This window comes from Ascidiella aspersa, chromosome 2, assembly GCF_963924565.1.
Source record: "Ascidiella aspersa chromosome 2, kaAscAspe10.2, whole genome shotgun sequence".
Taxonomy (NCBI): domain Eukaryota; kingdom Metazoa; phylum Chordata; class Ascidiacea; order Phlebobranchia; family Ascidiidae; genus Ascidiella; species Ascidiella aspersa.
Window position 1 is genome coordinate 4,174,911 of NC_139448.1, and position 24,153 is coordinate 4,199,063.

Sequence of the window (24,153 nt, forward strand, 5' to 3'; positions counted from 1 at the left end):
CCAAACCTACAGGGCGTAAATGGGCAATAGTATCGCCACTTAAGGTGTTATCACGGTCTAATATGGGCAGTGTAGCCAGAATAAAATATAAAGGTTTCTTAAATATGTATTCACGATGATGGGGTTTTACCCGATCTTGCGAAACAGAAAAAAAGTAAAATATGAAACGTTAGTGCGAAAAGGTGGCGCCGACGACGCAAAATCAAATAAAAACAAGCGATAAAAGCAAAAGCGTTATGTGGTGTCATAAATGCAGTCGCGAGCCGTGTATAATCAAGTTTCCGTTGTTGATTTGTTGACACTTAACGCTCAAGAATTTGAGCTTGGCGTGTCGTTGTAGAAAGTCGATTCCGGTATGCGTCATACCAGTCCATTCCTCGATTTCTAGGGACCTCAGTTTTGTAAGTTTTGTGGCTATTTCCAGACAGGATTGGTCGTTACACATCGCGCAGCCGATCAGGACCAGCGTGTGAAGGTTTGGGAAGTTGTTGGCGATGAGTCGGATGGCGTCCTGGTCAATTCGGTAGCTTCCGTAGATTTCAAGGCTGCAAAGCAAAAGCAAAGTTGAAGCTGGCTTTATACAGAAAAAAGCAGTATGATTTAAGCAGTCAACATAATTGAAACAGTAGAACAGAATTTCGGTAGGAATCAAAGCTAAAAACACAATAATGTTATTACACAGCGACCGGTTAAAAAACAAAAGCCGGTGTTGTAATGACTTAAGTCAATGACTTTGTTTTTTATAAACGAAATGACTTCGCTTAGTCCTTTTAAACAAAATTACTTTTAGGACTTGCGGATTGAATAGGGCAATTTTTATTTTTAAACAGTAAATGTAATAACTTTACTTAACATAGCCGACAAAAAATACTTTTGAATGTTTCAATTTGACCATTTTTTGTTTTTATTTTTAGATACTTGAACTAAACAAATTCATGAGGAGTTTCAGCCTTACTACTACAAAACATAAGAAAACTAACCTTTCCAAATTCTCTAATCTGCCAAAGGCTCTTATGTGTTTGTCATTCAAGCAAGGGCATCTTCGAAAAAGGAGCGATTTAAGATGTGAAAACTTGTTGGAACATTGTTCCAGACTGGAAAGTGGAATTTCACACTTTGTGAAGGAAAGGTGGTGGAGGCTGGATGGAAGCAACTGCAGATTCACATCACTAAGGCTCTCATCTTCAAGCTAGAGGAAACATAATAAGACTCTTATACAGTTCCTTACAATAATGTATAAAGCAAATAAATAAATAAAATGTTGGCATTACAAGCAATCCAAATAATGTTTAATCTTTTAAAGCCTTCAACAACATTTTTATTCCTTCGCATGGTACAAAATCCGAAAGTAAGGGTTATTTTTTTATTGTGAAAAATATGAGTAAAATAAATGTCATATTGTTTTCTCAACCAAACTGACAAAAACCCAGCAGACATTTCCAATCTTATTATTTTAACAGACATGGCAAAATGTTTTAGTTAAATCACCAATTACATTGACCATTAAACAAACCTTAAAAGTTGCAAGGTTTGGACTTTTTTCTGTGATATTGTTCAGCACCTTGTTGGAAATAGCGTAGGGGGATTTGCGGACCCGCAGTGTTCCACAAATGTCAACAGAGCGTGTCGACCTTGTGAAGTACCTGCGCACGATTTTACCAAGTTGGACCTTCTTAATTGGCTCCGGTGAAAATACAACTTTCTTCCATAACCATTTCTCCGACACAAGTTTCTGCCAGTGCTTGCAAACTCTTGAAATAAAAAAATATTGTAGTCATAGACCACTGTAACCTATCACCCAGATTTCTTAAAAAATGCACCCGCGAGATATCATAGAGATTTCTTATACCTCCCAAATGGGGTCATAGACATACTGACACAAGGCCCTTGTTAAAAAGATTTAAAACCATGGTAATGAAAAGTTGGCCAATAAAAAAAGTTTTTTAGAACACCCGTAGTCCCCAAAACAGCCATACAAATGTGTCTAGCAGGACAGAATACAGGCCACAATTTCACAAGGAAAATGTACTTCCTAGATTAATGTTGATGTCCTAATTACGGGTAATACTAATTTACGGAATGATGAATGGTCGGAACGGTCACTAATTTAAGTGTTACCCCGTTAAAACAATTATTAAACCGACGCACAATATTTGAGTTAGGGTGGGGGTTAGCGTTTGGGTGAAGGTGGGTCTCAAGTGTTATTATATTTAATAATAATACTGTGAGCGTTCCGACCATTCCGACCATTCATCATTCCGTAAATTAGTGTTACCCCTAATTACACTTAATGCAAAATTAAATTCTGCAATTTCAAGATAAACACAACACGAAGTTTTGCATGTACTATTTAAACTTTAATCTTATTATTTACCCGCCAGCTTTAAATATATCTTCAACTAGTTACTTGGAAAATTAAAACACTCCAATCAGGTTTCACAAACTTTTAGTACTTACCTTGTTAAAACAAGCAGCTCCCGTACGTGAAAATGACCAAATATTTGCAGCAAAACCTGATCAGGAACGTAGTGTATATTTGTTGCCTCCTCTTGCATTGTGCTAGTTAGTTAAAAAAACGAAAAAATATTAAAAACCTAAACGAACAAAAATAAAAATTGCTTAAGAGAAAAAACTTAAAACGACCCAGTTATAAAGGTGTGTGCAGTCAACCGTGTCGTAATCAGTGGAAAGTATTTATGCCCAAAGCAACTATTTGTAAATAAAATAGTTTTATTATTTGTTACTTTTTAGGTTTTTATACGGGCAAACTATAATTTAAACAATTGATATTCAAAATGTAGATAGAATTCATTGCTCTAAACATCACTATGCAATATTTTTAAAATAAATATTTACAATCCACTTAATTTTGTGAATTTTCATCAAACGCTTTGCTTTGCCTCAAAACCGTAAACAATGTAAAATTGTACATCCAAAAATTTGTTGCGCTTTCACCGCAAAGAGTCACATCCTTGCAGACAAAATACCACCCTGCTTCTTTCACATTTATAGACATAACTGCCTTTTGATTTACTTGGCTCGTCGACTGCAATATTTCACCAGGTTAGGTTTATTGATCGTGGAAGCAATATGGACACATTGCTCATCTTAAGTACCATGGTGGTAATGTATTATGCCTTATTTGCTTACAAAAGTTCAGTGAAGAAAATTGCGCCGCCAAAGCTTCGCTGTTTTATTTACGCATAACACTAGGGTCGTCGCGATAAAAGGTTGAGAAACAGTGTCTTTAATGAATGATATCACGTCTTTTCATGTAAAATCTGTTTACTTTGTTTTACAAAACGGAGCACGAGCTAATGCTACACATGGAAGAATCCCGTAGCCTACTTTGTTTGAGGTTGCAAAAACAAACCTAAAACGTTACGCCATAAATCAGTCTCCTTTACAAATATACAAAGGAAAATCAGCATAAATACATTCAAGTGTAAGGCAAAAAAGACTTTGTTATAAGTTGCACTGTAACACGTTAAACCAGCGTTTCTCAACCGGTGCGCCGCGGCGCTCTGGTGCGCCATGGAAGGCTGCTTGGTGCGCCGCGAACGAAAGGAAAACACATGTCGAAATCAGTCCAAAATTAATCGGAATAAGATTTTAACGGGCAAAAATACGTTTATATTCTCAAAGGCTGGAAGTCCCTTTAAAGATATGCAACTATAAAACCCATATAATATAAAAATGCAAGCAATCTAAGAGAAATATTGATACACCTCAAAAATTTCGCACGCGCTTCGCATGTAAAGTGCTCCGCCACGTTTTCATACGTCTCTAGGTGCGCCCCCAAGTAAAAAAGGTTAAGAAACACTGCGTTAAACTATAATAACTTTCGATTTGGGAAAACAGGTGTTTCGTTATGACAAGAACACATTGCAAAATTGTAAATAAATCAACATTTTCTTTTAACCAACTTAACACGCCTTTATTGCGTCACAGTCCTTCTTCTCACCGCCCTTACAGCATCCTTTGAAAGTCCGTTGCCAGGCCAACCGCGTTCCATCTCTGTGTGTCGTAACAGTGGGGCCATTGATTCGTCAGCATTAGCAGGGGTCGCTACCCCTTCGTTTACGCGCGGAGCATAAACGGTACAAGCGATAATGTTTGCGTACACCTTGTAACGCGTGCGTTTCTCTGGGTTAAAGAACAGTCACGCGCGTCATCTACGGAGGCTACTTTCTTCAGTTTGGGTGTGGTCTTTTACGGAGAGGACGAACGTGTCTTAGTTGAGTTGCTTGGAGTGAACGGGGTACCTGTCGCGGAAAGACCCCGAATATTGGTGCGACCGAGATGTTAGCTTGTGCTTGTTGTACACGTTTAGGTTACGGAATTTTGAGGTTTTTCTTTTGGTTTAAACGGCGTGAATTTTACATTAATGTGTGAACCGCTGTTTTGTAAAAGATAAGTCAAACATAGATTTGGCATTGGACTTGAATGTATTAAACTGCATAGTAGTATACTCACATTTAAGAACTGATAAATCAAACTGTAATCAGAGGAATTGAGTAACATGTTTAAATAGAGGGGGCATCTATAAATCTTAAACCAAAAGATGTTGAACAAAATTTAAGTGTAATCTGCGTATGCAACATTTTTCTAATAGCATGAAACAAATTTTTAACATATTTTAGGAAACAATTTTTAACATTTTTAAAAGCAGCTGTTTCGATTTCAGTCCGTCCACATTGGCCAATAATATGCCAACTTGCATTACGCCTAAATGGTAAATATCCCAATGAACGAATTTTGTAGCCATAACATCCAACTCCAATTGGCTCTAAAAGAGATTTTTAGCAATCTGTATACATGCGGCGTTCTGAAGGACATAAAATATCTCCTTAAATGCAACCTAATTAAAACAGACTTCGTAAATATAAACTTACTCAAAATAAGTTCGTTTTAGCAACAATGGTTATGTTAACATACTTGAAATAGTTGGGATCTCTTAACGGCAATGAAAACCAAGCATTAATCAAACCTGCGTGTTCGTAAAACTTTTGTTAAATGAAGCCTGACCTGATCCCAGATTGACTTATAACTTTGGGGCGTTTTGCGAAATCTAACCTACTTTATGGTTCTTTTAATTCAGTTGAGCCAGGACGAACTCTTACAGCTTACAGACATGTTGTTTTTAAACTGTAAAATCTTTTTGTTGCTGATTTATTTCGCCCATGATGTTTTTGCACAGAGAGTAACCATTGGGTTTTTCCAAGGAGAGGTAACACAATTTATTATTACACGTTATAAAGGTATCGAATTTATCATTTTAGTTATGTTTTTTATCGTTGATAAAAAACATAAAAAATACGTTTTGAAATAAGGCACGGAATGGATTAAATTGCTCGGTTGGAAATACAATGCACAACAAAATAAAAATAGTTTTTTACTTCCAAATTTTGTTGTTGATTACAAAACAGAGTGAAACCTATTTAACAGAGCAATACAAATCTTAAAATTGTTAAGTTATTTTTTGAAAGGCTTAAGTGACATTTCTTTTAACGCCAATAAATAAAATAGCAAACGGTGAGGGTAAATTCTTTTTTGTAATGTAAAAATTCAAACTACGCCGAATATAATGAGAAAAAAAGTTGCTATATGCTTTTACACTTCTTTGCTCTTATATATTAACAAAATTAAAATATTATAACATTTTTACTTGGGATAAAATTTGTAACGCCGGTAAATACTAACTTGCAACATTTTTAATAGTTTCTTACAGCAATTAAAACATTTTAATTTTTCAGTATGAAGGAGGGGTCATGGAGTTCCTGGGAATACCCTACGCCGAGGCTCCGGTCGGCCCAAACCGCTTTCGACCCCCCCTGGCGGCGACCCCCCTAAACACCACCACACTATTCACGAGATTCGGCGCCTCGTGTATGCAAAACGAGGAGAAACTTTCTCGGAGTATTTTGATCGCTACCAACTCTCCTGACACAACGACTGACGACAGTAGGTCGCTTGATCAGCTTTAGATAGTGAGGATATCAAAGCCCATAAAGAAGTAGCTTATATTTTCTTTATCATAAAGAGGTATTCTAAACGTTAAAACAATTCTCTGTGCAAAGTAAGGATGTTAGTTTCGGTTTTAATATGTTCAGCACATTAACTAGTATCTAAGATGTTTTTATACTGTGTCAAATGATCGGCCTTTTCAAAGTGTTACCGTAGTTTGTATAGGTTGTTCCAATATCCGATCTGGACAAAAAGCATCACGATCTGATACGATACCAAATGACGTCATTACTATGCTCAATTAGGCAAAAAGATGAAATTATACATTCAAAGTAATTTTTCCAGATTATTTGGTCGAAATTTGATTTAGCGTGAATAAGTTCAATTACGGCTATAGTTGTTAATCTACTATTTTTGAAAAATTTTCTTTTTAAAATTCACTGCGTTTGATCACAATTTATGGCTGAAATTTGTATATTATTTTGACATCGGATCGGCAGCGATAACACCCCGAACGAGCACCACCCTAGGTTCGGACGACTCTTTTGCAAAAAAATATGATTATTGTAATTGATTTGGTCACGTCTTTTGAAAATATTGACTCGAGTGCAACTGGAATTAATTGAAATATTACAACGGGCGATTTTTTTGGATTTTAAAACGTTGGCTATAAAAAAAAATTTCTGACTTTAAACTTTGGGCAGCTCGACTCGACAAACGTAAGGTTCTTTGCTGCTGATGTGCTTTTTCTTCTCATTTGCAATGTCCTCAAGTTGCGCAAAAAAGAAACTGGACCTGAATTTTATCTGATTTTGTTTCAAATAACAGCCGTTTTGTTTTATAAAGATATATTAACCAAGCCACAGCTAATGTACCGGGATTAGGCCTACATCAAACTTGCACAACAGCATTGTTTTCACGTAATAATAACAACACTAAATTTTTACACTATTTTTATTTGTAAAAATATTTAAACTCCACTGTTGTTTGACGGTGTTGCAGCGTTTCCAGCAAAATGTGCAATTCTACTTAATTATTAATAATAATTTTATGTTCTCGCATGCTAATTTCGATGATTTTATAAAAGCCACACGTTTTTTAGTGCCACAAAAGTAAAAGTGTTCTGCAAAAACTTCAAGTTTTTTTTGCTAATTTTCAGCATATCTAACGATGTTTACGACCCCCAGTGAAGATTGCCTGTTCCTTAACATCTTCGCTCCAGATAATCAAAAGGCAGATAATAATGAAACCTTACGGCCGGTTATGATGTTCATTCACGGAGGAGATTTCATGAGCGGAACAAGTCAGAAAACTTTATTGTTTAACATTTCTAAGCCATACTGAAGTGTTTAAAATAGTGGTTGACAACTTAAGGCCACTTTTTGTTACTACTTATTTTATTGTGACGCTGTGTAGACGCTTTTTTATACCAACGCAAAAAAATGAGTTTTTACTTTTTTCTTCATTTAATATAAGGTATATTATTTTTTTAATATTGTTTTTTACATACTTAAGTACAACTTTTTATTAAAATATTTGCTGGTAATAAATACAATTTGGCGCAAAAACAAATTATAATCAGGGGCCAAGGTTACTATATTAAAAGTAAACTTTATTCTTACACAGGTTCGGTCTACAAAGGAACAAAACTGGCCGAAGAGAATGACGTCATAGTTGTGACGATAAACTACCGCTTGGGGGCGTTTGGCTTTCTCACAGATGGAGGAGAAAATTCGGCGGGAAACTTCGGGCTGCAAGACCAGACGATGGCGCTAGAGTGGATAAGAAATAATATAAAGGTGGAAAAAAGGCCTGTATTTATTTTCAAAACGAAAAGTAAACAGCAATAAGCAACCAAACAAAAATGAGAAAATTTGTTGTCGGCTGTGACACAGTAAGACTAAGTAGCATTGTTTTAGTACATGTTGTCATAATTTTTTTGAATGTATGTTATGAGCAAACTGATATTTAAAAAAAAACAAAAAAACTTGACCACTTCAGTAATTTTTGACAAATAACCTGATTAGACTTAGGTTGACCATTCTTATAATTCAATCGTTTCAAAGTAACGTGTTAAAAACAATGCCACAAACACGCCTAAAAATTTAAATTTTCAGCCGTTTGGTGGCGATCCTGACCGGGTAACTTTATTCGGAGAAGGGGCCGGCGCGTCGTCGGTTCATCTCCACGTGTTGTCGGCAGAGAACAACCCATTGTTTAGCAACGCGATTGTACAAAGCGCGTCATACAACGACGCCGTGTGGACCGAGGCAAGGGCGGTCGACCAAAGTGAAGGTAAGTTTGTTTTAATGAAAACTAACTACTGGAACCAGTTGAGGTATGTTACTGTCCTGTCTGTAGCCAAGGCCAGAACATACATCTCTGGCCTCTTCCGTTTTCCTATTCTGCAACCTTAAGCTGAACAGGCTAACTTTACAATGAGTAGTCGACAATACACTATAATATGCCATACAAAATAAATGAAAGTCAAATATTTTAATTCCTTACAAGCCGAGTCCCATTGTGGGTCGCTATCTGCCCAATCTGGTCCCAGCCAGGTCTTTATTAGAGCAAGTCATCTCCAAGTCAAATCACTGATATAAAGATATAACGATACACCATGAAAATTGGTAAACTTATTAACGAAATATTTCCTAAATATCGAAAACCTTTTAGAAAAGCACTGGCAAAGAGAGTGATAAAATAACAAAATAAAGAAAATCCGGCTCATCTCGTATCTGTGATTATTAGGATTTTAAAATATACAAACTACTAATGGCCCACCTGTAAAGCTTTTTAAACTGGTTAATATTTGTGAGAATATCGAAGAGTTTTTTATGGCGATATGATGTGATGCTCTCTTTGTCTATACTTGTTGTTTTCTTATTAATTGATCGCATATCATGATTTTTGTGGTGAATTAAATTTCAGTTAAGTTTTATCAGATGTAACGATACAAAAAATAGGAGCTTTCTTATATCTCAGAATTTCGTGCTCACCTCAACTTGACATCTGAAGAACTTTGGTTCGATGTTGCGTTTAACAAGGGAGCTGACGAACTCTTGGCGGCTTCCGAATTAACGGCAAGTTTGTTAACAGTTAATCAGTTACGATTCAGTAACATGACAATTAACCTCCGACAAAACGTGAACTTGAGGTTCAGAAGGTATTTTGCAGACAGCAACATATTCAAAAGCAGGTTATAATGCTGCTAAATTATGAAAGACTTATCAGTCGGAAGATTTTCATGCAAGAAAGGGCAGGTTAGAAAAATATATAGCCATGGTGAAGTTCGAACTCACGACCTTGGTCATAATTTGCTGACTACAAATGTTTTTGAAAAAAGTTTAAAAAAAAAACTAAACTCCACTGAATTTACATTTATCTAATGTATATAAAGTTTGTATATGACTATATTAAGGATGCAAAAGCGTTGATTTCTCCATTATAGTAAAATTTCTGAATATATTTTTTTATATTTTTTGTTTTATTTAAATCCAGGGGCAATGGCGTCCTCACATCGATTCACAAATCATCACGGGAGTTCCAAGTGATCTGATAAATAGCAACAACTTCACTTCACGTGAGTATATCACCTTAGATCTGCGACTGTGGCTTGATCCATAAGGAATTTTCAGCTTTTAAGTTATAGTTTTTGATAAGATTTAATTATATTGGTTTTCGATTTGAACCGAACTCTGTTGGAACATGTTTTCGGTAACTAGATTAGGAAAAATGTAAAATTTTTTGCAGAAGGCTGTAGATTATTCATCGCTCAGTGACTTTTTAATAAAATTATTTTAATATTACGTAATAAGAATCTCAAAGCCCTTACAGAAGTAGGTATCATTTTGTTTCGAATAACTCTTTATTCATTTTCAACATAGCATAAAGAGTTATTCGAAACGTTCAAAATGATACCTACTTCTGTATGGGCTTTGATATTCTTATTACGTTTTACTACAACCTCCAACCATTATGCTCCAATATTTTAATTAAAATATGTTAGTAGTCTGAATTGAGTAACTGTGGTGAAGATAAAATAAAAATAAAATCTGTTCGTGTTATAAAATAATATGTAATCCAGCTCACCATGATTTACTTCATTTAATGGTATCTTTGGTCCTTCTGGATTTAACTGACAGGCGATAAAGGAAGCACATACGGATACAAGTAAAGCGTAACAGCTTTGGCCAGGTTTGGCCGGGGTCGTGATTTTAAAATTTACCAAAAGCTAAACTTTTTTTGGTCTTAATGTAAATACTGCCAGTTTACTACCATTTTTTATGAATCGATTCGTCACGCTTTAGTAGCCTATTACGCCATACCTTATGCTGTCTAGCCCTTCAACACTTGGTCATAGTCTCTACCACATTTGTGTCGTGTTACTTGGCCAGGCCTTGTCTTTAAATTCTTTGTTCACACAGACATAAACCTCCTTGCCGGAAGCAACGCCAAAGCCGGAGTCGGATATTCCAACACGGGAAATTCCCAGTGGCTTCAAAACGCCACAGCTTTAGTTCTAACTTCAGCTTTCCCGGAACTTTACGGAAACTTGAACGAAAGTATGATTGAGACGATGTCACAGGTCAGTGAACATCGCGTTGAGCTTGTCTAGGCTTTTTTGTTAAGTTAAAACAGTGGTTTTTAACCTGGGGGTCACGACCCAAGGGGTTGCCGTGTAGTATCATATAAAGAAAAACTTCAAGAAATAAGCAATGTGAACTATAAAAGTTTAGAATGAGGAAGAGCAATCGCCAGTCTAACAATTGTGTCTACGTGGCTTTTGCTGCAGTTAACCAGTCGTGTTAATGACTTCACCACTACACTTTTCCATTGATTAATCATGCGTGACTTCAGTCAAACAATGTCTAATAAAAATGAATGTTCGGTCAAACTGCAACTTTAGCTTGTTGTGCATACTTAAATCCAGACATTTTAGCCAAATTTGATACAATCTGTCAAGAAAAATGGAACTACTTTAGGACCTTATTTCGCTGGGTGACGACTCTACTCAGAATGTACCCAATAGAAATTTACAATCGTTTTTTTTACTAGGTTTATCTCAAGTTTTACGGTGGTTTCCCCGCCGATGAAGAAACAATTGGTGCCACGCGTTTTGTGACGTCACTGTTCACTGATCAGCTGTTCGGAACTTGGTCGCAAGAAGTGAGTTTTTAATCCGAAAAATCGCGATTTACCATCCAAAATCGTCCTTTCGCGGGATGTGACGCGTTTTCAAAAAGCGGTCATTTTTTTGCTTCTTCGGTATGTGCGGTGTGCACGCCAAAAAAGTCTATTTCCGAGTAGTTTATGCCACTATGGGGCACTATGGCTTTTAATCAAACTTCATGCCAACTGCAAAGACACAACTTGCAGTGTTATTTATTCCTATGCTGCTAATTGGTCCAAATTTAAGTTAATTGTTCCGAAATTTAATTTAAATTAGAATTTGAGATTCCGAAATCGTAAGATCTAAAAAATTAAACCAAATTAAAACTATAGAATTGGATTTCTTTGTTTGTTTTCTTTTTCTTTGCAAAAGAAGTAACTGCCACTTGCATCATTTGAAAATGACTTGTTTACAGCATTCACCACTTAACCTGTTTATTTTAGATAAGCACCATAAAGTGTGAAATGTGCTCAACGTTCCAATACAAGTTTAGTTCAAATGGCGTAGGTCTTGGCCAGGAGCTTCCTTACGTGTTCGGCTACGTTAATAGTCAACTCTTGTTCAGTATGGATGTCAGAAGGTACTGGACTAACTTCGCTAAATCGGGGTAAGTACAAGGCTGAAATAACTATTTAGCTCATTAAACCTTGTTCATGGCACAAGCAGAAAGTGTCAGCAGCATATAGTTGTAACGACTTTACTTAAGTAAACTTTAGTCACTGTTTCAAATGACTTGGCTTCACTTAAGCCGTTTAGGTAAGATGACTTGACTAGACTTGGAATTAAGTGATTCATTCCAATGACAAATTAATTGTTTTCGTTTAGCATTTTGTTATAAAATTGTGTTATTTATTCCAATTTATACACTTTTTTCTTGTTTTCTTGTTAGTTGAGTTATTCTTATAGTAATCGGAAAAGTTTACCAATTGTAATAGTTAATCGTTTTACGTAAATATCATAAAAATAATAAAAACTTCTACGTTGGATGGCATATCACAGCCAACATTCTCATATTAAATTGGAATCGGACGAGCAGCGACACTGTCACTTAGAATCGGGAATCGGTTTCGATCCGATATTATCGGACATCCCTAATCATCACGAGTTTTAAAAACTTCCACAGAAATCCAAACCAACCCGAAAACGTCACACTTGAATGGCCCGCCTATGACGTCACAAGCAACAACGGTGACGAATGTCGTCTGAAAATCAACTTAGATTTGCCTGATACGGGAGCAGATATTTCCAACGATACGGATGACGTCACATCTCGTTCGTTGGACTTTTGGATGAAGTATCACAAAACGCTAGGTTGGTTGTTTGTTATTTTAACTTTATTTTATTTTTAGATTCTTTAACTCAGATAAAAACATTTTGATTCACGCACAGTCACACGGGAATACACAATAAGACCTGCCGAGCAACAATATCGAAAGTAGAATATTCTATCGTGTAATTGAATTAACAATAACTACACAATGCAGGGATACACGCAGTAATATCTACCGCAGTATAAGATCGTCTGAGTAAATTAAGTTCTACATTCATCGAAACTAGACCTAAATGGACAAACTAACGCGTAAACCTTTTGGGAGAGGGTATGGGACGTTAGTGGGTCACCGGTCCGACATCAAACATATTTGTGTTAACGTTTTGGCGCCCTAGTTTAAATATTTGATGTAACAACAAACCATGTGCTCCCCTTAGGTGTCTGTGATCGGAAAATGCTTTATGCAGACGTTGATAGGCTATATTAATATTGCACTTTCTTAGGTTTTTCGTGTGACAACGAAACAATCGATTATGACGAAACAACCGACGTCCCCGACGAAGAAGAATGTGAAGAAAACGTTGGAGAAATTTGGGGTAAAAAAATGCTACTACTACAATTCTGCACAGACTTTGCGCTAAACTTGAACTTTTTTGATGTTTTTTATATTCGGTTGGATTAGTGCAAAGGTCCGAAACGGCGCTTCGGTATTTTTTAACCAGCCTATCCCGCAAACTCTTTAAATGTGTTTAAACTAAGATTTTACCTATAGTATTGACGAGTACCGGTATTACCACTTGGTAACAGGTGTCGGGTCCGATCCGATGTTATGGGACATTCCTACTTAAAACCGCACTTTTGTACATCCTTGTGTGTAACTGTGCATGTGTACGTGCAGTTTACACACTCATAAAAAGACACACATAGAGTTCAGATGCCACACCGATCGCATTTTCAATTTAGGTGTGACAATGTCCAACGAACTGGCCTCGACTCTTCTCATTGTGTTCATCTCCTTGACCGGAGCGTTCCTTATCGCTTTCATCGTGGCCATCACCTGCTACTGCAAAACAAAGTAAGGGTTTGTGACGTCACACTCGTGCGGCTTTTAAATCACAAAAAAACCTAAAAGCGAACACCGCTTGTTTCACTCTACCAATATTGTGTACATAAATATATATTTTTTTCACTTTTTAGAACGATTTTTTTTTATAAAGTTGCTTGAAACTTTTGGATATCTTTTATGTTTTTTATATGTTTTGTCATTTTTCATTTACTCAGTTAATGTTGTGAAACAGGAAAAAGCTGGAAAAGGAAAAGAAAAAGAACAAACGCGGCCACGACAATCCAATTTCGCACGAATATAAATTGTGAACTTTAAGTGGTTATTCACGCCGTGACAATACGTGACCACGTGACCATATCGATATTATGAGATCATATAACCGTAATAAATGTAAAAAATGTGCTTTAATATGATGCTAAATGGTCTAGCTTTGTAAATATAGGTGTAAACATTAGTTGATCTTTAACTTTAAAGCTAGAAAAATCGGTATGCAACTAGTAATTTATTAATTATTTAACGACAGTAAAAACCTTAGCGCTTTTCAGTTATAGTACTCCATTGTTCAATATAATCACTTTTAGATATTTAATATTTTCGGTAATTACTTGTATCAGTGGCGTGTTGGTTGAGAAGCTAATGCGAGGCCACCTCACAAAATGGTATCCTGTATACCAGTGGTTCTCAACCGCCGATCCGCCACTTTCCTGCCGGTCCGCCAAATATATTACAATTTTATATCTGCAAAATTCAAGATGTTAAAGGCTTATCCATCAAATTTAGAACTTCCCCAGCTCCGTAATTTGCAGCTTTGTGACATAACATAGAAATGGTCTACTTTGGACTTTATAATGGTCTACTTAAGTGTTGTGCCCAACTGTTTAAATGTAGGCTGCAACTCGTTTAAGACCAGTTGTGTGTGAAAGCTAAAAAGTGTTATAGTTGCATACTTCGCGTTATTAAATTTTGGGTTGATTTTGATTTTTGAAGGTCCACCGGTCCGCAAAATTTGTTTTGAAATTTTACCGGTCCGTAAGCTAAAAAGTTTGAGAACCGCTGCTTTATATCACTGTTTCTTCACCTTTTTACTTGGCGACCCAAATACTAAGTGTAAAACAGCGAGGCTTTGGCGACCCAATTTTCTACGCTGAACTTTTTGCAAGCGCTTTGGACATTAGCATAAATAAGTTCGAATTTGTTAATTGGTGGAAGACATTTTCAAAATTTGGAGAATCCTACTGAGAGCCAACATCAATAAACCTACCCATGTGAACTGCAATCGACTATCCAACTATTTTAAACAGCGGCCGGATTTTGTGTCGCGGCCAATAGGTTAACTGCTTTAAACCTCGTCTGAATTAAATTTAACAACGATAATTGCCAAACTACTTCACGCCACTAAGTTTTATTTCTTTGTGTATAGTTTGTGATCTTGTGTTTGTTTCAATGATTTTTTGAAAGAGGAACGATATTACACAATGGAGATCAAATAACCTTGTGATGTGTCGTGAACTATTGAGTTATTTCCTATATTTGTTGGAGATATAAAACCAAATAACGAAGATGAAGTTATCGCTACATTTCTTTTTATGTTAGGAGTCAACTAAAGAATACATATTACCATGGCAATCAAAACCTTACTGGTATTGGTTCATAAGCCTAATAACTGTAATAAGTAAGTTGTTTGTTAAAGATTGTATTAAATAAACGGTCATACAAATAAACGGTAATATGATCTTACACAAATTGTCAAAAATCTACGTCAAGACAGTATCACCAAAATTGTTGAAAAACCCACCATTAGATATTCCACAGCATGAAGTACCAAAGTATGTCAGCGATCTGTGCTCAATATCGCTGAACAGTAAGCAGCAAAAGCAGTCACAGATGCCAAAGTTTTGGATTTGGAGGAGAATAAAAATGTCCCAAAACAAAAAATCTTACAAGACTAAGGGTACACGGGTATTACATATTCGAATAGGTGTTTTTAAGCTAAATTTTCGCAAACAACGTTTTTTGTTTTTGTAAACCGACTGAATCCCACAAAAGATAAGAAATGGATAACATGTCAAAAATGAGGAGAACGAAGTGTATAGTCCCCAACCCCTACACCTACATTTAATTTTGCAAGTTTGATAGTGTTTTTATTGTTGGGAGTGAAAGTTCTCGGTAACTGCATGGTTTTGTTTGGTCACTATAAATCATTATAACTCACTATAAATGTGCCCCCAAAACGTTAAAACATCCGTTAAACATTGTTATTTTACAAGACAAAGTGGAACAAACCGCTTAACCTGGGCAAAAAACCCGAGTCTATTGTCTTGTTCCTAATTAATTGTTATATTAGCCTAATACACAATTTTCGGGTGCCTAACACTTGTACCTTCATCTTGCAGCAACAATGTAGTCTATGACGTAACTGTAGCAGCGCCCGAGCTCGTTTCCAACGCTCTTTTGTTCGCTTGTGACGCTCTTTTTGTTCGCCTGTTCCTAATTAATTGTTATATTAGCCTAATACACAATTTTCGGGTGCCTAACACTTGTACCTTCATCTTGCAGCAACAATGTAGTCTATGACGTAACTGTAGCAGCGCCCGAGCTCGTTTCCAACGCTCTTTTGTTCGCTTGTGACGTCACAAAGATGGCTGTTCGAGCGTCTGTAAGCAATTGTTGCAAAACAGCCTTGTGCGGAAGTTGGGCATCAATCGTGAAGACAAGGTGGTGTACGCTTGGCCTCTTTGTGAAACCATTTGCAGGTGTTTCTTTAGAGCAGGGGTTCTTAAACTGGCGTCCGTGGTACGTGAACTAGTTTTAGTAGGTCCATGAAAGCCTAATTAAAATCTTAGTAAATTATTTGAAACGTAAACGAATTTTATAAAGAATTCAATAAAAAAAAAAAACGTTTGACGTCTTCTTCGTAAATGTGTTTAGAATTCAGTTCAGTTTCTCATCAAAAAAAATCTACCGCTGTAGAGCCAGTTTTAGTGCTGGTAATAATTGCAAATACCTGAACCATCTGCATTGCGGCTCGTAATATCCCGAACAATTGCAAGTTACAGATGTGGCCGCTTTAAAAGTTACTGTTAGAGGAGTAATCCCACCACATTTTGTCCGGTGGTCTAAGAATATTTGCGTTAGGGTGCGAGTTTGGGTTTGGGTTGTTCAAGTATTATTATTATATTTATAATATTCTTACATATTTATGTCTTTCTTGCAATTCCAACTGTTAAAACTCGTTTCGTGTGTTAAAATAAATTTAGTAGGATTGTAGACCAGCGCCCAATTTTTAGCTTCAAGGGCCGGGGTTAGTGTTTTACAGGTCGTGTTCATTTGTCTTTAGGGATGTCCGGTAATATAGGACCGGGGCCGATATCCAAAGGTAATTGTATCGGTACTTTTATTTTAAAACTAGGGTTGTATTAGTTGTATACGACACTAAGTATAATCTTTTTAAGAATGGTTTGCGAACCAACACAACTTTTTCTACGTGGTAAAAGACATTTCATCAAAAATAGCAGATATAAAAGTAACTTAGATTTCTAACGTTAAGGAAAATTTGACTTAAAAACTGAAAACAATGCACATTTATACCACAGGAGTTTATCAATTTGGTTATCATGTCGCAGTAATATTGACATGTGGCCATACTACTCGATATCCGAGGAAAAAAAGTATCGGGCATTTAAGTGCACATTGTGCACTTGCGATATGTATGCGAACCAAAACGTGGGCGGCAATTAATTTAATGTTACTGTTCCTGTCGATCATGAACGTTACATGGATAATACAATCAACGATAGCACCCTAAACCAAACACTTGCCTTTGCATAAAAAAATTTATAAATGCAGGAATAAAAGTTTATCAATGTCCATAAATTTAAATATATGAAAGAGGAGCGTTGGGTATTTGGATTAATCCATGGAACCCTAAGGATATAGGGTTTATGTAACCTCTGCTTCAACCTTTTTCCTACGTGCATCAGATTTATTGAAATTGATATTATTTTTCAGGGTTATAAAGTATACTGTGTTTGGTGGAATAACCTTTTTTTAACGAAGGAAGAAAAATGTTTCTCCAGTTGGCAGTTCTTCTTCTTCTGTCATTTACTTTTGAATCGAGTGCAAATACTTTGCAATGTAAGAAACTTTATAAAGCAATGGACAGCAACCACTACATTTCCATTTTTGAAAATGGAAAAATGCGAAGTCTATATAAAACACTACTTGATAATAATTCTTACTGTTTTTTTATTTTGATATAACCTATGAGCTATAACAAACGGCACAGTTTTAACGGCAACAAGCATGTTTATGACGTCGTTAACTGTTCAATTCTTGTTTATTACGTTACATAGTAAGCAATGCAAAGGTTGTAAATAAGTCGCGCACTTACGTCAGTTTATTCATTTTTTTAAAGTTTGATTTGAATGAAAAATCAGAGAAGTTTGATTTGAATGAAAAATCAGAGCGTTTTAATTCGGTAAATCGAATCCAAATTCTTATAAACGGAAAGCTTATTGCGAATTTTGTTAATGCTCTTTGAGCTGCCATTCTCTTGCATGGCTAATAAATCGTTTGGCTAATAAATCGTTGTGCTAAAATGCCGTTGGACACATAAAATGGAAGGTGTTGTTAGAAGTAAAACTGGGACACTAAAACTACATCGCAAGTTCTTTTTGTGATACGTGAGGCGTTTTCTTAGGTCGGTATACGACTTCAGAAGCGAAATATCGCAGTTATTTTAAACACATCTATCAATATTACAATAACAATCGCACCAAGTTCAAACTATCGAAATTTTTCTGTAGTTTTTCAAGTTAGGCATTCTTTAATTTTTTCTTTTATTACGTCACACAGCGGGATGTGATGTGAAGTTCTCGGATCTTAAGCACTCGATCGAATATGTGTGGTGTCCCAGTGATTGCTGGGTGCCTGAGCCTAGAATCTGTGGAAACAACATATACGGAGATGGTTCGGTCTGCAGGTCGGCGTTGCACGCTGGGGCAGTTGCAGGTTAGAAAAAAAACAATGCGTCAAATATATTTAATAAATCTAGTTACCTCGCATATTAATATCTCTTATTTTGTTTTCGTTGCTTAACAAATGTGCTAACGTTAAAGGATGTTGGATAATTTTGGTTCGAAGCCGATACCCGATGCTAAGTTGTAGTATCGGTACTCGTCCGATACTTGAGTGGTATCGGCGCTGATTGGATTCCAAATTCATGTTAGCATTTCATGAATGGTTTTCTATTTAACTGTCCATAAAGGCCTTTTTACCATTAGGTGCATAACTTGAAAAACGAATAAAATTTGTGAAGAAAAATATCATAAAAAACACCCTGCCTTGTAATATATTCAGACACAATTTAAATGCACATGAGTTAAACAGCAGGTTGATTAAGTTCACTTGTTTTATTACGCCATCTATAAAAAAATAGAATAAACAAGTATGTTTCAATGAAAATATTTCATGAATAGTTTATTGTTGTTGTAATTTATTTAATTCTGTTTTAGCCACCGGCGGAGTTGTAAAGGTGTACAAAGGGGGAATAGCGGCACCCAGCGGAAGCTCCATCTACGGAGTAAAGTCACCTGATTGTACTTCTCCGCAACAAACATACAGTTTCGAAAGTAAGTAGTCTCAGTTAATGTCCATCAAAAATCTTCGTATTTATAAAACATTTTAAATATTATAAATGTTTGAAATATATTTAGGCTAATTTTTTCAGACTGTTTAAAAATCGAAATACTTTAAACACATAATTAAAATGGCAAAGGGATTGGACTTATTCAAAATTATAGCACAATTTATGAAAAAAAATTATAATTAGGTATGCACGGATATTTAATGTAGGTTAATATAATTAATCTTAAAGCAAAAAAGTAAATCCACTTCATCTTTAAAATAAATTTCCATTTCATCAGGTAAAAAAAATAATTGTTTTAGTCCAATTCAACACCCCTCTATAAACAACAACATCCTATAATTTGCACCGTGCCAATGTAAAACCAATTTTTACGTCACAGTGACTTGCCACACCCTGGGGGAGGCCCGGTTTGGTATCAACGAGGTGCGTTGCCCCCCTGGATGCAACGGGGGAGTGCAGGTGTGCGGAACAAAGGTGTACAGCGGTAGTTCGCACGTGTGCGCCGCTGCAGTACACGCCGGCAACATCTCAGCTGCGGGTCAGAGAATCGGACGCCTTGTTTGGTCTATATTTATAGTATCGGATTATTATTACACATATAAAACAATTAGCGGTAAAAGCTAATTATAGAACGTTTTACCTTTTGAAACAGTCTAATTTGTAAACTTTTACCCCCTACTTTATACATTTCGGATAGAAGCGTTAAAAAACCATGTGAAAATGGTGTATTTTATTATTTGGAACTGCCAAACTTGGATCTTTGATCTATGCTTGTGTGTTTTTTGTCCTGGTTTTAAGTAAAATGCATAAAACATAGGTAAACATAAATGGTTTTGAAGTGATCTTACTCCTTTTTTTTTCTTTTTTTTTTCTTTTTTTTTTTTTTTTTTTTTAAATATGGTTCTTAAGGTTCCTTTTTTCAGATTATTTTGCACATTGATCTTAAGGGGAATTCCAACGCAAAAATGCACCTAGATATCAATGTATAAACGGATTGTTGCCTTTTTCAAAAAAAACAATCACTATAGAATTTACCACGAAATCGCAAAATTCTTATTTTTGCACTAACTTTTTTATAGTCGGAGGAAAGGTAAAGTTCTACCGGGTTGCAAAACAACTCGCTTACGAATCGTCGACCAAAAATGGCGTCCAAACTTCAACCAATTGCCCACCATCGAACTTCGCGTTTACCTTTCAGCCAAGTGAGATTTTGCTGTGCGTTTTTTAAATCATATAGAAAGTCAAAGCTACCACGTTTATCTGTAACGGTATAAACTTTTATGATTACCTAAAAGGGGTTCTTAAACTTTTTTTTACCGCCAACCCCTAATTTTTGTTTGCTTTGCATGGACCCCGGTAGACAAGAAATGCTCCAAAATGACGTCATAAATTGACGTCACAGAATAAATAGACTTCATGACTCTGTTATTTCGGTCCGAAAAATGTGAAAGTTAAATGGAGTCTATAACTATACATTCAGTGCAAAACCGTTTAATTTTTAATTAAAGTGTTTTCTTTTAAACATTAATTACTTAACCATGGACCCTAGTATAAGAACCCCTGATATAATGGTTGCATAAACATCTAGACCGGGTTATAGAAAATGGTGGTACTCGCATTAAAAATGTCCCTACAGCAAGGGCTCGTTGCAATCTACGTAATTAATCTCTTATTAAAACTCGTTTTTAATCTTTTTCTATATTCCAGCTTTCAACTGTCCCAGACCTACTAATGGCAGCGGATGTGCCTCGAGTGTTGCTAAAGGTGTGACTTTCTAAACTTGTGTTTTAATATTTGTGAATTTATTAAGTAAATATTAGTTTGATATGCGTATTTGTTACTTGAAGGGGATGTATCGCTTTTTGTTCTGGCATTTTTTTTTTGAAAAGCCCTACATTTGTCATGTCGCGCCTTATAGGGATTTAGGCCATTTGCATTTCACCATTATTTTTGAGAAAATAATCTAAAAATAGCGGCTATAGATATTTGCGTTAAGGACGCACGCTCACACGCACGCAAGCACGCACGCACACACACACGCACGGAAAATTAACAAAGCATGGAATTCAGCAATTATAAACCTCAGACAAACATAAAGTCAGAAAAAAATAACTATTTTATTTTCTTTGCACCTGTTGAGTACCCACAGTAATCCAAATCTAGGTATAAGAACTACAATATTTCTCTGTGGAGATTTATTCAAATAACGAGTGAAGATAATAAATACGGTTTTAATCACACCAAACGACGTGCTAAAGGTCTTCTTCTCGAATGGAACTTTTCGAATAAGCCATTTAACTATTTACAAACAGAAATATTTACAAATGGATACACGCACAATACTCAAAATTGACAACAATACTTCTATACAAATTTCATGTACTCTCAACTCCGGAAAGCGTGAATAATGGCAGTTTTCTTTTTGTTATATCAATGGTGAATCACACAAGAACGAAAAAAACATATCGACAAAAACAACTCCCAAAATATCGCAGCAAATCATTTTAGTTTGCCCTCATAAAATGCCCAATGATTTGGGTAAAACATAAAGAAAGTTATGTACAAAAGATATTCACATATATTATGTAAATCATTGGCAACTTTATCCAGTCGGCTTTTAAATAGAAACATTAGATTTTATTTACAATTTTTACATTGGGTGTCGTTCTGTCAAAATTAAGAAGTGTTTTTTTCAGGTCTGTCAAATGACATGACAATGATTCTTCTCGCCATTTTCATCGGCTTAACCGTATTGTTTCTTATCGGCTTCATTGTGGCTATTGTCTGTTGCAAGAAAAACAGGTAAGCTTTATGACGACACACGTTATTTATTACGTCACACCTGCATAATACAATTTGCTTACAAAGGAATAAAAACAATTAAACATTATGTAGATAAAATATTTACATCGCCTTTTTACAAAATTTGCTAAAAAAATGTTGTGCTTTTGTTTGCAAAAGCGACATTCCAATGGAAGCAATTGTTTATATTTTTAACAATCATTTGTTTTCGTTTTTAGGGGCAAATTAGATGACAAGGAAAACCTAATGATGATTGGAGGTAACACCAACCCGAATATGACTTCTCCAAAAAAAATTAATTCAGGAGAGGAATCATGTGAAAATAAAATATAAAAATATTGTGATTTTTTGCCATCAAATATTCTAAAATTGTATATATTACATTTATGGCTTCTTTTAAAATAAATATATACTTTTTTGGTAATGGGTTTTTCGTATTGAAAATTTTACACAAAGCCTTGATAAATTATTTTGCCTTCTGTTTAAAAATTAATAATTTTAATTTTTTTTCTTATACGTCTAATCGATATATCAGTGGTAGTATTTTCCTGTGATTAATGTTTCAAATTTCTCCGAATTTTTATTTTATTGTACATTATAAAATTGTTTTTTTAAGTTTTCGGGAGCTGTGCAAGATTAATCTTTGTGTATTAACTTATTTACAGGCAAATAAATAATATTTCAACACCAAAAAAGCTAATTTTACATAATAATCATTTATAACAAATAAACGTATTTTATTTTAATAGTTTGTTTCCTTCATAACCTAAATTTTTCAATGTCTACAAACCTTTTCAATGTCTACAAAGAATAAAAAAACGTATATGCATAATTTTAGCGCGTTGTTTTTTACGCAGATTAGATAAAAATAGGGTTTTGCATCAAGTCGAGTTTACTTCAAATCCTACCCGAAATCGCCAGCAATAACACTTTATTCCGTGATATTGCAGGAGAATTCACGAAGGACAGTGAGCATCATAAAAAGTGAATCACGAAAAATACTTAATCCATTTTTTTTAAATCCATATTTTTAAAATGATGCCATGGCACACTTAACCAATCTAACTTTTGGCAAACGCTCAACTAAAATTGTCCTCTATTGTACATTATTTTTTGTATACGCCTAAGCTGTTTATAGAATCGTAAAAAAAATGCGTCTATTGGTGAAAAACCTTTAAAATAGGGTAATGAGCTTCCACTAAGAATTGATCTAATAAATTACAATTCGGAAAGCGCGAAAAGTGCTTAATTCTACGCTGATGCGGAACCCAATATTTTCTCAATGCTTTGAACACACTTTAAAAACGTTTAAAATCGGAGCAAAATTGTAACGTATTTGTTTGACAAATACGGAATCGAACATTTCTATAAAGCTTCAAAAAATATGTCCGCTTTTGACGTAGTAGTCCGATAAATTGTACAACCTACAAAAAAAAGTAAAAAACGAGGAATTGTACCCTTTGACGCAAGTTTTAGCGTTGAAATGACATCAGGCCCATCCCGAAATCTCAAGCAATAACACTCCAACATGGCACATGTTATTGCGAGCGAATTCACGTTGGGCTCTGAGCATGAGTTGATGGTTTGACTTAAACCTGCACGAGCTATGGTAGTTGGCGGTATTTAGCTGATCAGGAGTTGTATTAGCCTACCTGAGGGGCCGCAAATTTATGAGTAAGTTTAAACTAAATGCGGTCTTTATAAAATCGTTCGCTTTGTTTTTTATCTGCTTAGTTTTGTTTTCCATCTGGCATTATGAGAATGAAGTAATATACCTTAACACGCCATAAATCAAATTTCGTTTTTTTTTTTCGGTTTAAATCGAATAACCTGCGTTTAACGGTGTTTTCATTGTTTTATTTAAATAACGATAATGCTGTAATTACACCAACCGATAAAGCTTGCAAGAAGTTCGGCAATTATTGAAGTGGCACGTACACTATTCTTGTTTATACGTCTGTATTTAAACAAAAGTCGAATACCAGCTTTTCGGCATGTCAGTACCGGTAATACAATATAGGATTTCAAAACGTACCTTTCAAGTTCCTTTTGCTTCCTTTTCTTTTGCAAATTTAGCTACAGGCAATTAATGCGCCAAATGATTGTGCCGAAATATACGTTGGAGATCTATATATATAGCCCTGGACAACATTTGAACTTAATCAAGCGCTAATTGCAACCAAGACAGCTGCATATTCCTGACCAATCAAACCACGCAGGTGAAGCGC

General features: G+C 35.4%; 3 protein-coding genes across 3 annotated transcripts; 2 read left to right on the forward strand and 1 right to left on the reverse strand.

The window, feature by feature from the left end:
• Nucleotides 1–152: 152 nt before the first annotated feature.
• Nucleotides 153–2,602, reverse strand: LOC146163208 (F-box/LRR-repeat protein 12-like). The gene is made up of 4 exons (XM_083382532.1): nt 2,458–2,602; nt 1,514–1,751; nt 981–1,189; nt 153–545 (listed from the first exon to the last, which is right to left on the reverse strand). Exons 1-4 carry the CDS (start codon nt 2,553–2,555, stop codon nt 245–247), a joined length of 846 nt encoding a protein of 281 aa, XP_083238658.1. The 5' UTR covers nt 2,556–2,602; the 3' UTR covers nt 153–244.
• Nucleotides 2,603–5,771: 3,169 nt separating this feature from the next.
• On the forward strand, nt 5,772–13,784 carry LOC146163209 (neuroligin-4, Y-linked-like). Its single transcript, XM_083382989.1, has 12 exons — nt 5,772–5,964; nt 7,127–7,270; nt 7,594–7,766; nt 8,085–8,262; nt 8,953–9,054; nt 10,395–10,555; nt 11,026–11,136; nt 11,584–11,747; nt 12,264–12,451; nt 12,914–13,006; nt 13,374–13,485; nt 13,709–13,784. The coding sequence occupies exons 1-12, from the start codon at nt 5,772–5,774 to the stop codon at nt 13,782–13,784; spliced, it is 1,695 nt and encodes a 564-aa protein (XP_083239115.1).
• Nucleotides 13,785–17,483: 3,699 nt separating this feature from the next.
• On the forward strand, nt 17,484–22,437 carry LOC146163210 (cysteine-rich secretory protein LCCL domain-containing 2-like). Its single transcript, XM_083382917.1, has 8 exons — nt 17,484–17,610; nt 18,331–18,486; nt 18,990–19,106; nt 19,503–19,661; nt 20,203–20,325; nt 20,831–20,887; nt 21,820–21,925; nt 22,144–22,437. Exons 1-8 carry the CDS (start codon nt 17,541–17,543, stop codon nt 22,256–22,258), a joined length of 903 nt encoding a protein of 300 aa, XP_083239043.1. The 5' UTR covers nt 17,484–17,540; the 3' UTR covers nt 22,259–22,437.
• Nucleotides 22,438–24,153: the final 1,716 nt, after the last annotated feature.